This window comes from Chlamydomonas reinhardtii, chromosome 5 (genome assembly GCF_000002595.2).
Source record: "Chlamydomonas reinhardtii strain CC-503 cw92 mt+ chromosome 5, whole genome shotgun sequence".
Classification (NCBI taxonomy): Eukaryota; Viridiplantae; Chlorophyta; class Chlorophyceae; order Chlamydomonadales; family Chlamydomonadaceae; genus Chlamydomonas; species Chlamydomonas reinhardtii.
In genome coordinates this window covers 1,574,550-1,585,271 of record NC_057008.1, presented here as the reverse complement: position 1 = coordinate 1,585,271, position 10,722 = coordinate 1,574,550, and the positions used below count along the sequence as shown (strand labels likewise).

At 65.2% G+C, this 10,722-nt stretch overlaps 2 protein-coding genes across 2 annotated transcripts in view; one reads left to right on the top strand and one right to left on the bottom strand.

Annotated features, from left to right (window-relative positions):
* CHLRE_05g243452v5 (uncharacterized protein) overlaps positions 1-8,590 on the top strand; it is a 20,246-nt gene extending 11,656 nt beyond the window's left edge. The window contains exons 9-21 of the mRNA XM_043062453.1: positions 64-266; positions 630-984; positions 1,593-1,786; positions 2,226-2,301; positions 2,835-2,922; positions 3,318-3,721; positions 4,202-4,354; positions 4,847-4,941; positions 5,207-5,273; positions 5,618-5,690; positions 6,070-6,301; positions 6,681-6,900; positions 7,285-8,590. Of these exons, the coding sequence (XP_042924695.1) occupies positions 64-266; positions 630-984; positions 1,593-1,786; positions 2,226-2,301; positions 2,835-2,922; positions 3,318-3,721; positions 4,202-4,354; positions 4,847-4,941; positions 5,207-5,273; positions 5,618-5,690; positions 6,070-6,301; positions 6,681-6,900; positions 7,285-7,476 (2,352 nt within the window). The 3' untranslated portion in view covers positions 7,477-8,590. The remainder of the gene's footprint in view (positions 1-63; positions 267-629; positions 985-1,592; positions 1,787-2,225; positions 2,302-2,834; positions 2,923-3,317; positions 3,722-4,201; positions 4,355-4,846; positions 4,942-5,206; positions 5,274-5,617; positions 5,691-6,069; positions 6,302-6,680; positions 6,901-7,284) is intronic.
* Positions 8,591-8,599: 9 nt separating this feature from the next.
* CHLRE_05g243451v5 (uncharacterized protein) overlaps positions 8,600-10,722 on the bottom strand; it is a 4,025-nt gene continuing 1,902 nt past the window's right edge. The window contains exons 5-8 of the mRNA XM_043062452.1: positions 10,320-10,381; positions 9,826-9,930; positions 9,341-9,449; positions 8,600-9,167 (exon numbers count right to left, since the gene is read on the bottom strand). Coding sequence (XP_042924694.1) covers positions 9,116-9,167; positions 9,341-9,449; positions 9,826-9,930; positions 10,320-10,381 — 328 coding nt within the window. The 3' untranslated portion in view covers positions 8,600-9,115. The remainder of the gene's footprint in view (positions 9,168-9,340; positions 9,450-9,825; positions 9,931-10,319; positions 10,382-10,722) is intronic.

The following is a 10,722-nucleotide window of genomic DNA, read 5'->3' as shown; positions in this document are numbered from 1 at the left end:
CCGCCGCGGCGCGTCACCAAGGAGGAGGTCCTGCCTGCGCCCATGCCGCACCTGGCGGAGCAGGCGCGGGAGGCGCGGCGGGAGCGGCAGGCGGCGCGGGCCGCTGGCGGCGGCGGTGGCGGCGGCGGCGGCGGCGGCCACTCGGCGTACGGCTACGGTGCCGCCCTGGACTCTGTGAAGCTGCACAAGTGGGCCAAGCCCTACGCCGTGGTCACATCGCGCCAGTTCAGCCGCTTCGGGCCGCTCGCCTGGAACACCTGGCAGAGGTGGGTTGTGGGTGGGCGTGTGTGGGTGGGGGGCGTGTGGGTGGGGTGGGTTGGGCAGTGGGGGGCGTGTGGTTGGGGTGGGGGGCGTGTGGTTGGGGTGGGGGGCGTGCGGGTGGTGTGTGTGTGGATCGGTGGCTGGGCAGGTTCGGGTGCCGAGTTATCAGTGCGGTGCGCTGTCGTCGCTTAGCGTGCGTGGAGCGATGGGTGCTGTGTTCGACATCAATGCAACGCTCCGCCCATCCCGCCCTTGTACGTGTGTACACGTGTGTGTGTGTGTATGTGTATGTGTGTGTGTGTGTGTGTGTGTGTGTGTGTGTGTGTGTGTGTGTGTGTGTGTGTGTGTGTGTGTGTGTGTGTGTGTAGGGTGCTGCTGGCCTGTATGGCTCCGGGCGTGTACAGCCTGCAGCAGCAGCCGCCCGAGGCGCTGGGGGGCGCGCCGCTCCGCCTCACCGCCCCACCGCCGCCCGCACCGCCCGGCTCCCTGACGCCAGCCGCCAGCGGCCGCAGCAAGGGCGCGGGCGGCACCAGCGGGGGTGGTGAGGGCGGCGCTGCTGGTGCTACTGCTGCCGGTGCTACTGCTGCCGGTGCTACTGCGGCGGTCGTGGCGGGCATCAGCGGCAGTAGCAGTGTGGGTGTGGAGGAAGCGAAGGCTCTGGAGGCGGCGCTGGTGCCGGCGGTAGGGCCGCTGGTGCTGGCGGCGGCGGCGACCATGGTGCAGGTGTGTGGTGATGGGTAGTGATGGGTGGTGAGGTGTGGTGAGGTGTGGTGGTGGGGGGGTGTAAATACCAGCCAAAACTAAACCAAACCAAGCTAAACTTGAAAGGCACAGGGGGTTGGCTGGTATGCTGGAGGGTCAGGGGACGTGCAGGGCGGGAGACGGGGTGTTGGCATGGCAACTCAGTCGGGACCAGGTGGCTGCGGCACTTGTCATGGCGTGCAGTGTATCGATGAGCACAACCCCACCTCTATTGCATTGGGTTTGGTTTAGTTTGGGCTGGTACCCACAACCTCCCCATCTCCCCACCTCCCCATCTCCCCACCTCCCCACCCCACCTCCCCACCTCCCCACCCCACTCCCCTCCCCACCTCCCCACCCCACCTCCCCACCTCCCCACCTCCCCACCTCCCACGTCCCCTCCCCACCTTCCCACCTCCCCACCTCCCCATCCCCATCCCCCTTCCTCTCCACCTCCCCACCTCCCCTGCCCTCCCCCCCTCCCCATCCCCCCCTCCCTTCCCCTCCCTCCCTCTCCTTCCCCACCTCCCTTCCCCTCCCTCCCTCTCCTTCCCCACCTCCCTTCCTCCCCCGCCGCCCCCCCCTCTCAGGGCGCCAGTGGCCTCCTGGTGGGGCTGCTGCTACTGCTGCTGGCGGGCGTGGGCGGCGGGCTGTGGTCGCTGCTGCTACTGCCGCGGCGGCCGCCCGCCCGCCTGGCGGCTCTCAAGGGGGCTCTGGCGGTGCAGGGCGGCGATAAGCGCGAGGCGAGGTGCAGCAGAGTGCCCATACGGGGCCTGGCTAAGAGGTGGGAGAGACTGATGCGGGGGATGGGTGGGAGGAGGGTGGGAGGAGGAGGGTGGGAGGAGGAGGATTGGGGGGTGGGTGGGAGGATTGGGTGGGAGGGGAAGGGTGGCGTGGGTGTGTGGTTGGGTGGGTGGGGGGCGGCTGGAGGCCTGCCGTGTGCGTATAACGATGCGTGTGGGCTGTGGCTGTGAACAGCATCCAATACAACGCCCCAGCTCCACCTCAGTGCCGCTACCCAACTCATGCCCTGTCCCTTCTTCCCCTCCCCAACGCCTCCAACCCCTCTCCTATCCTTCCTGACCCCTCAACCCCCTCCTCCTCCTCCTCCCCCCCTCCTCCTCTTCCTCCCCCCCCCATGAATGTAACCCCACCAGCTAACCCCCCCCGTGAGCTGCTGCACAACCCCTCCCCCTCTTCCTCCCCCCCCGCCCCCCCCGCAGCTACTGCCGCGAGCTGCTGCACAACCTGCTTGACGCCGACCTGCCGCCCGCCTGCTACGGATCCCCCGTGGTCAAGGTGAGGGGAGGAGGCAGAGGGAGGAGGGAGGAGGAAGAAGTGGGGATGGTGTGTGTGTGTGTGTGTGTGTGTGTGTGTGTGTACATACCAGCCCAAACTGAACTGATCACAGCCAAACTAGCAGAGCACAGGCAGAGTGAGGGCTGGAGGCTTGCTGTGCGCGCATAACGGTGCATGCGCTAGAGGCGAAAGATGCAAGCGGTGATACTTATGGGAACGGGCCGAGGCGTCGCGGAGGGGGGCGAGGAGAGGAGGCGGAGGGCGAGGGCAGGGGGCTGTAGGAGGCGAAGGAGGAGGAGGCGACTGGGGGCCGGCCGGTTTGCGCTGTTCGCATTCGCCCTGCGGATCAAACCACTGCCGCGTCTCCCTTCCAGTCCACACACACCTCCACCCCCACCCCGCCCCACCCCACTTCATACTCGTGACTATTATCACTCCACTCTCCAATTGGCTACTCCCCCCCAACCCCACACACCCCAACCCCACCCCACCCACTCCCCGCCCTCCACCCAACCTGCCACCCCCCCCCCCAGGCCCTGATCACGTTCAAGTGGCGCACCTTTGCGCGCTACGTGTTGGTTTTCTTGCTGCTTGACCACCTCACATATATGGCCGTGTTCGGTGAGGGGGCGGAGGGAGGAGGAGGGGAGGGGAGGGGAGGAGGGAGGGGAGGGGGCTGGCCGAAGAGGGCTGAAAGGGAAATATATATACCAGCCCAAAGTAAACCAAACCAAGTTAGGACGAGCGGAGCACAGGCAGAGGCGGAGAGGAGGGGGGGAGGGGGTGAGGGCGTGCAGGACCAGCGACTCAAATGACGGAGGGGAGGTTGACTGGAAATCAGCGACTGCTGCTGGCCGGCTGTGCCTCCTGCCTCCCCGCCCCCCCCCCCGTCAATCCTCCGCCCGCCGGATCCAATTAGCCTCCACCCCGCCCTCTGGCCTGCCCTACCCTGCCCTGCCCTGCCCTGCCCTGCTGACCCCCACCCCACCCCACCCTACGCTGTCTCTTGCCTGCAGTGACCTATGCAGTGGACTTCAGTCGCAGCCACTACGAAACCCACTCCCCGCCCTCACTCCCACCCTACGACCCACCACCTCTCGAGCCCTCGCCTGCCCCCTCGCCAGCCGCCGCCGCCATCGCTGCCGTCACGGCCGCCGCCGCCACCGCCGCGGCCACGGCCCTGAACACCACTGCAGCCGACACCTCAGCACCCTCGCCCTCCCCCTCACCCTCCCCCTCACCCTCGTCCTCGTCCTCACCCTCACCCTTCCTTGTCGCCAACTTCCTAACCGGGGGAGGCGGCGGCGACGCTAACGGCGGCGGCGGCGGCGGCGGCATGTGTCTTGGCCGGCTGCAGGCGGGCTGCATGGCCGTGCTGCTTGTGATGACCCTTGGGTACCTGGTACAGGAGCTGAGGCAGGTGCGGAGGGGGAGGTGTAAAGTAGGGGGGCTGGATGGGGGCGTGGATGGGGTTGGGGCTCTGGGGATTGGGGGTCAGCACCATTCCCATTACCGGTATTCCCGCTCCCCTGATTTCCGGTAAGAAACCAGGGATCACGAAGAAGGGTGGGCTGCGGGGGCCACGCCAAGTTACGGCGAGGAGGCATGTGCGTGCCTGCGTATGCACATGGCCTTTGTCTGTGCCAAACCCCTTCCCGCCCCCCCCCACTTGCACTTCTTAATTACCGGAATCATGAATGCATCCCCCACCCCACCCCGCCTTCCCCGCGTCACCGCGCCCCTCCAATCCACCACCCCACTCTCTCCCAGCTACCACCCTCTTGCCTCCCCGTTTTCGTTGGTTTTGGTTCAGTTTGGGCTGGTATTTACAACCCCACCCCCAACCCATCCACCCATGTCTTAACCCTGCACCCCCCCCCCCTCCCCCCTGCTCCTTCAGGCCCTCAACTCGATCAAGTCCAACTGGCTGAAGCAGCCTCTCAACCTGCTTGACGTGGCTTCCATCGTGCTCATGGCAGCAATCGCCGGCACACACCTGCGCCAGGGCTGCGACGTCGACGCAGACCTCATACGCGGCCTGTGCGCAGTGGAGGTGAGGGGCGGGGGCTGGGGGTGGGGGGTTGTAAATACCAGCCCAAAGTAAACCAAAACCAACGAAAACGAGGAGAGTGCAGGCAGAGGCGTTAGTTGCAAGTGATAATACTTATGGGATGTGGGCCGGGGCGTCGTGGAGCAGCAGGGCGAGCGGCGCCAGCGATAAATGTCGCCGCCCGGGCTCGGTGGCGCGCATAAACTAACCCAAACCCAATGCAATGGAGTGAGGAGGAGAGCGTGGCCGGGGGGATTGTGTGGGTGTGCAATAAGCTGGCGTGTTAGCCTGTGTTAGGAGCTGTGCGGGTTCGCCAGGCCTGCACCGACCACGTGGTTCCCCCTTCCCTCCTCGTGTCTCCTCCTCCTCCTTCCCCCATCTCCCCTCCTCCCCCTCTCACAACCTCCCCCTCTCACAACCTCCCCCTCTCACCCCTCCTCCCCCCCCTGCTCCCCCTTCCCCCCTCTCACCCCTCCCCCCCACCATCTCTCTCAGGTGCTGGTGCTGTTTCTGAAGCTGTTCTACTACGCCATGCCTGTGCCGGGGCTGGGCGGCTTCGTGTCCATGGTGCTGGAGGTGATGAAGGACCTGTGAGTGGATGTGGGGGGATGAGGGGGGAGGGGGAGGGGTGAGGGGTGGTGGGATGGGAGGGGGTGAGGGGGTGGTGCGGGGTGTGTGAGGGGGGGTGAGGGGGGAGAGGGAGAGGTTTGGTTGGGTGGGAGGGGGTGCGTGTGGGGGTTCGGTATTGTTGTCGCTCCTGGTCTCGACCTGTGATGATGAGTTGTGGGCAAGCCTAACCCCCCCCCCGCCCTCTACGCCCCTCCTCCTCCCCTGCCCCCCCCCTCCCCTCCTCAGCTCCATGTTCTTCGTGTTCCTGGGTACCCTGTTTGTCGGCTTCTCCACCGCATACCTGGTCATGCAGGTGGGGGGGTGGGGGGAGGGAGCGTAGGGGAGGAGCGTGTGGGGGCGCGGAGTGAGGGCAGGAGCATGGGGTGAGGGGAGGAGGATGGTGTGAGGGGAGGAGCAGGAGAGGCAGTTGGGGAGGGGAGGGCGGCAGGAGGGGCAGTGGGAGGCTGAGCAGTAGAAGGGAAGGGCAGTGGCTGGGGAAGGCGGTGGGGATGGGGGCCGGGGGCAGCAGCCGGGTGGCCTTGTGGGGTTGTGTTGTGCGCGTGCACGCATGTATAGGCCCCTATGTGTCCCGGTAATCCCCTCTCCCTACCCCTTGCCTCCTCCCCACCCCCCTCCCCCTCTCCCCCGCGCCCGCAGCCCAACCTTACGGTGGCGCAGGTGTTCCGCGAGCAGTTCGCGCTCATCTTCGGCAACTTCGACCTTGAGGAGTGTGAGCACGGGAGTGCCGGCATGTCTGTCTGTCTGTCTGTGTGTCTGTCCAGTGGGGTATGGATGTGCCTGTCTGTCCAGTGGGGTGTGGGGGTGCCTGTCTAGAGGAATAGAGTGTCTGTCCAGTGGGGTGCGGGGTTTGCGCATGGGTGTGGGGTGTTTGGGGGAGGTTAGGGCGTGTGTATGGGCTTGTGCAGATGCCGAGCCTGCGCTGGTGGGCTGTTGGAGGAAGCACGCACGGCGACCCCTCGCCACGCCGTCGCTGCCCCTGCCGCCTTACCACCCTCACTTCCTCCCCCACCACCACTACCTCCGCCCCAACCCACATCGCCCCCCCCCTCTCACCACTTGCCCATCCGCCCGCCCACACCCGGCCACAGGCACGGAGAGCGAGGATCTGTGTGGCTTGTACCGCATGATCAAGAGCCTGTTCCAGATCCTGGTGTCCATCATCATGCTCAACCTCCTCATCGCGATCATCAATGAATCGTACGACCGAATCCGCGACTTTGAGAAGTTCCAGCTGCTGCGCAACCAAGCCACGATGATCGCCGAGGTCGAGGCGCTCACGCCCGGCTGGTTGCTGCGGCTGGGAGACGACTGGGTGGGCGAGTGAGTGCGGGCGGGCGGCGGCGGCCGGTGCAGGAGGCGTGTGTGTTGGGGGGGAGGGGGGGGAGGCGGGGGGGGGGAAGCCAAATAGCCACAGGGGGTGGGGGGCGCGGGGCGAGAGGGGGCGGAGGGGAAGAGGGGGGCGGGTGTCGGCAGGCCGGGATAGAGCGTGTCCGGATGAGCTGGCGGCGGCGTCACAGCGCTAGCGAGGCCCACCCGTGTGTCGCGTGCCCGTGTCGACACCTGGGGTTGCACGTTGAAAGTTGAACCCGTGCGTGCCTCCACCCCACCTTACCCGTACGTTTACCCCCTCCCTAATCACTACTCATTCCTGGTCTATTTCCCCCCCTTAATTAAACATGAATGTAACCCCCTCGCGCAGCGACTACCTGTATGTGTTGGAGGCCCTGTCGCGTGTGGGTCGCAGCATGGTGGCTGCGGGCGCGGACAGCGGGGCCGGAGGAGGCGGCGGAGGCGGCGGCGGCCGGGGAGGCGGCGGCGGCGGCGGCGGTGAGGGCGGCGGCCTGGAGCGTGTGAGGGCGGGCCTGGACAAGGTCAAGCGGCACACGGCGGAGGGAGCCGCGGCCGTGGCGGGCGTGCAGGTGCGTGGCTTCTGACGTGTGCGGGCACGTGTTTGGATGGGCTGGGTTTGCGGGCTTGTGCTGGGTTTTAGCCGGCTTTGTGTCATATCGCCAGGCACCGACTAAAATTAAGAAAAGACAGTTGGTCACAGGTCGCGTGACAGAGTGATTGATGTGCTGCGGCTCCATAGAAGCCCGCTGCACGAAAGACTTGGTTGCTTGCTGGCGGTGGCGGGGAGCGGAGGCCGACCTGCGTGCTGACTGAGTGTGAAGGCCCATCTGCGTCACATCCCCCGTTCGTTGGTTTTGGTTTAGTTTGGGCTGGTATTTACAAACCCCACCTGGACATGACGGCCTGACTTCCCTCCCTCCTCCACACCCACCCCCCGTGTGTACACACCACAGGCGGAGGTGTCGCAGCTGCGGGAGCAGGTTGGGGCGCTGACGGGGGTCATTGGCGCGCTGCAGCAGCAGCTGGCGGCGGCGTGCGGCAGCGGCGGTGGCGGCGGCGGTGGTATGTTGGTGGCGGCAGGGGCGGGCGACGGGCTGCCCTTGGCTGCAGCAGTGGCGGCGCAAGACCAGCAGCAGCGGCAGTAGCAGCTAGTACCCGCCATGCCGGTGCATGTCATACTTGTACAGTGCTGTAAATGGCTTCTGCTGCTGGCCGCATGAGTACTGTTGCGTGGTTAACATTAGAGATACACTACCGCCGGTAGTGCATTCCTGGAACGCTATGCTATGCCGCACCTCTCCCTCTTGCCAAGTACATACCACATAATGCGAGTGCCTCTGTGAAGGATTTAGTTAGGACGTTATAAACGACTGTGACTGCGGGCATGCATGCACCGGACAGAAGATTTCAATTCGGGCAGTGAGCCTTTCTGTTAATGGCTGGGCAATTCGGAAAGCATGCCCACGGGCGCGTGCGTGCGGTGGAGTCGGTACTTATGTGCGCGCGTGCAGGAGGCAAGTCCCTGATGCAGGCTGTGCCCGAGTGGGGATTGCGCTAGTGAGGCATTATTCTCAGACTTTAGTACTGCACACGGAGAAACGTTGATGGGGCCCGGACGGAATTCGGGGCTATTGTGGAATGTGACAGGCCGTAAGTGTGGCAGATACGGTAGATGGAATGAAACCGGCGGCGTCAAGGCCCCACATGTGCATGCATGCCTGCGGCACGTGCGCGCACGTAAGTGGAGTGTGGCAGTGGGGCCCGGGGCCGGTTCCGCTGCCTGCGCTGCCTCTGACTGCTCCGCAACTGGAGGGCGGGGTGGACCTAAAAGCACACATGCATAGAGCACTTGAAGGCGGGTGCTCGGGGGGGGGGGGGGGGCTGGGGCCTGGCGTGCACGGCGGCACATATGGTTTACCACGCGTCACGGCCTCAGTAGTAGTTACTAGCACCTTGGCTCCACAAGCTCTCTATGGCAGTGGCCTGAGCCGTTGATTGTCTATTGCCAATAGGTTAGAGGCTAGAGCTGTCAGGAGCTGCTGGGTAGTTGGTAGTTGGCTGGTGTGGCGCGTTGAACCACACGTAGCAGGTAGGCACGCACGGTGCTGAGGCCGGACTGGCAGCACGTGACGTGGCAGGAGGTTGGGCTGGGCTGGGCTGGGCGTGTCCCGTGCGCACCACTTCCACTACCACGGGTTGGCGGCACACGCGCTCCCTGGTGTATTGTCAGGCAGGTGTAGTGTCAGGCTATCAGCTCGGAGCAAAGGAGACGCATCCAGGTTACAGCCCGGCCCAGCCGCGCCAGCTCGCACACGGACACGCCTCCCCTTGGATGCGGCTGCAAGTTCAGCAGGATCGCCTGCTCCTTGCATTGCCGTGAAGCCCAACCCGCACGAGCCAGCTCACAGCCTCACACACCAGCTCAGAACCAGATTCAGAGTTGCCGCCACACTCTGCCTGGAGCTGCCCCGGCGTGCCCCAGCGTGGGGCGTGGGCAGGTGGACTAGCCAGCTAGGGGCCCCGCAGCAGGCCCCATCGCGAATTGGCGGTCCCGAGCTGGCAACCCCAAGACATTGGGAAACATGCAGCCCTATGTAAACCTGTAAACAGCGGGGGCCTCCTGGGGCAGTGGTGCGCAGCCATGGCACTACGCCCCAGCCATGCAGCACCTCAGCCGCAAAGCTCCTGCGCCCCACTGCTCCTCAACCAGCACTGCTCTCCGGTCGCTCCGCCAACCAAATGCCCAGCACGCCAGCCGCACAGCGCCTACAGCGCCTGCAGCCGCTACAGCTTCAGCTTGCCCTCCTTGATGAGTGAATCCACCTCGGAACAGAACCTGTGCCGCAGAGGAGGCGCAGTGGAGGCGGGGGTATTGAGGCCGCGTGTGTGCACGTGTGGGTAAGGAGGGACTCGGAATGCGGCTGTCAAAGCGCAGGTCGAAGGTGCATAACTGTATTCTGCACGCAACCCCCTCCCCGTGTCCTTTCACACCGTAGCGCACACACGCACCTGTGTAGCGGGAAGCCAACCACATTGAAGTAGCACCCTCGCAGCCCCGACACGAAGGCACCCGCCGCGCCCTGGATGCCGTACGACCCGGCTTTGCCGAACGGCTCGCCTGCAGGGCAGGGCAGGGCAGGGCAGGGCAGGGCGGGGCGGTAGCGGCAGGGGGTTGCAGGGTTGAAAACATTGGGAACAGGATACAAACAGGGGAGTACGAGCGGCAGGGGGTGAGGAGGAGGACGGGGAGGTCGGGTAGTCGGGGAGATGGGAACACGTCCAGCCCGCAGCAGCCCCCGGGCACATGTCTACAGCCGACAACCGCTGCCCACAACAACCCCTCCCCTACACACGTTCGCCCTTCCCAGACACTGACATTGCTGCATGGAACGAATGCGACACACACACTTGAATACGCCACGCCCTAATTCGATTCAATCCCCCTCCACATGTTTCCCCTTCCCAGGCATACTCACACACGCCGTACGCCGTACCTGTTGCGATGTAAGCCCGGATGGCCTCATCGGGCAGGGTGTCGAATGTGACGTGGGTGGTGGTGACGAAGGAGCGGATGAGCGGCGGGGAGCCCGTGGCGGGGTCTGGCGGTGGTGGGGAGGAGGAGTGGTGGGGAGGAGGAGTGGTGGGGAGGAGTGGTGGTGGGGAGGAGGAGTGGTGGTGGGGAGGAGGAGTGGTGGTGGGGAGGAGGAGTGGTGGTGGGGAGGAGGAGTGGGGAGGCAGGCGTGAGGTCGGCGCTAGTCCGGGTTGTGTGAGCCGCAACCAGTCGCACCCACCGCGCTTCCGCGCATTTGCTTACCAAATGGTGTCTGCAAATGCCTCCAACTTTTCAAGCATCTGATTGCAAACATACTTGAGAATCGCTGCCCAACCGCAGCACACACACACACACACACACACACGTCCGGCGTCATCTGGTCAGGCTTTCACTTCATTGCTTGACACACACACGCACACCACGCAGACCTCCTACCTGGCTGCTGGGGCAGCACCAGCACCACGCCTGTGTGCACTTGGTGCTCGCGGCCGCTCAGGCTGGGCGGGGGCGAGGGGGTGAGGGGCACGGGTGAGGGGTGAGGGGCGGGAAAAGACGTGAGGGGGTTTGTAGGAATGAGGAGGCAAAGTGGAAGACTGGAGGGAGGGGGATGAATGTGGTTTGAAGTTGTTGGCGGAAAGCTGCCCCGACCTGCTTCTCCCTGCCGGGTACGTACCCCTGCCCACACGCCGTGCACGGTCGGGCGTCTGGTGCATTCTGACAGGAGCGGTGGAAACAACAGCCCGCGCCCCCGCACACACGCAATGCGGTTGCGCACGTGGCCCCCCATCATCGCTTGCAACTAACACCTCTGCCTGTGCTAGTTCAGCTTGGTTTGGTT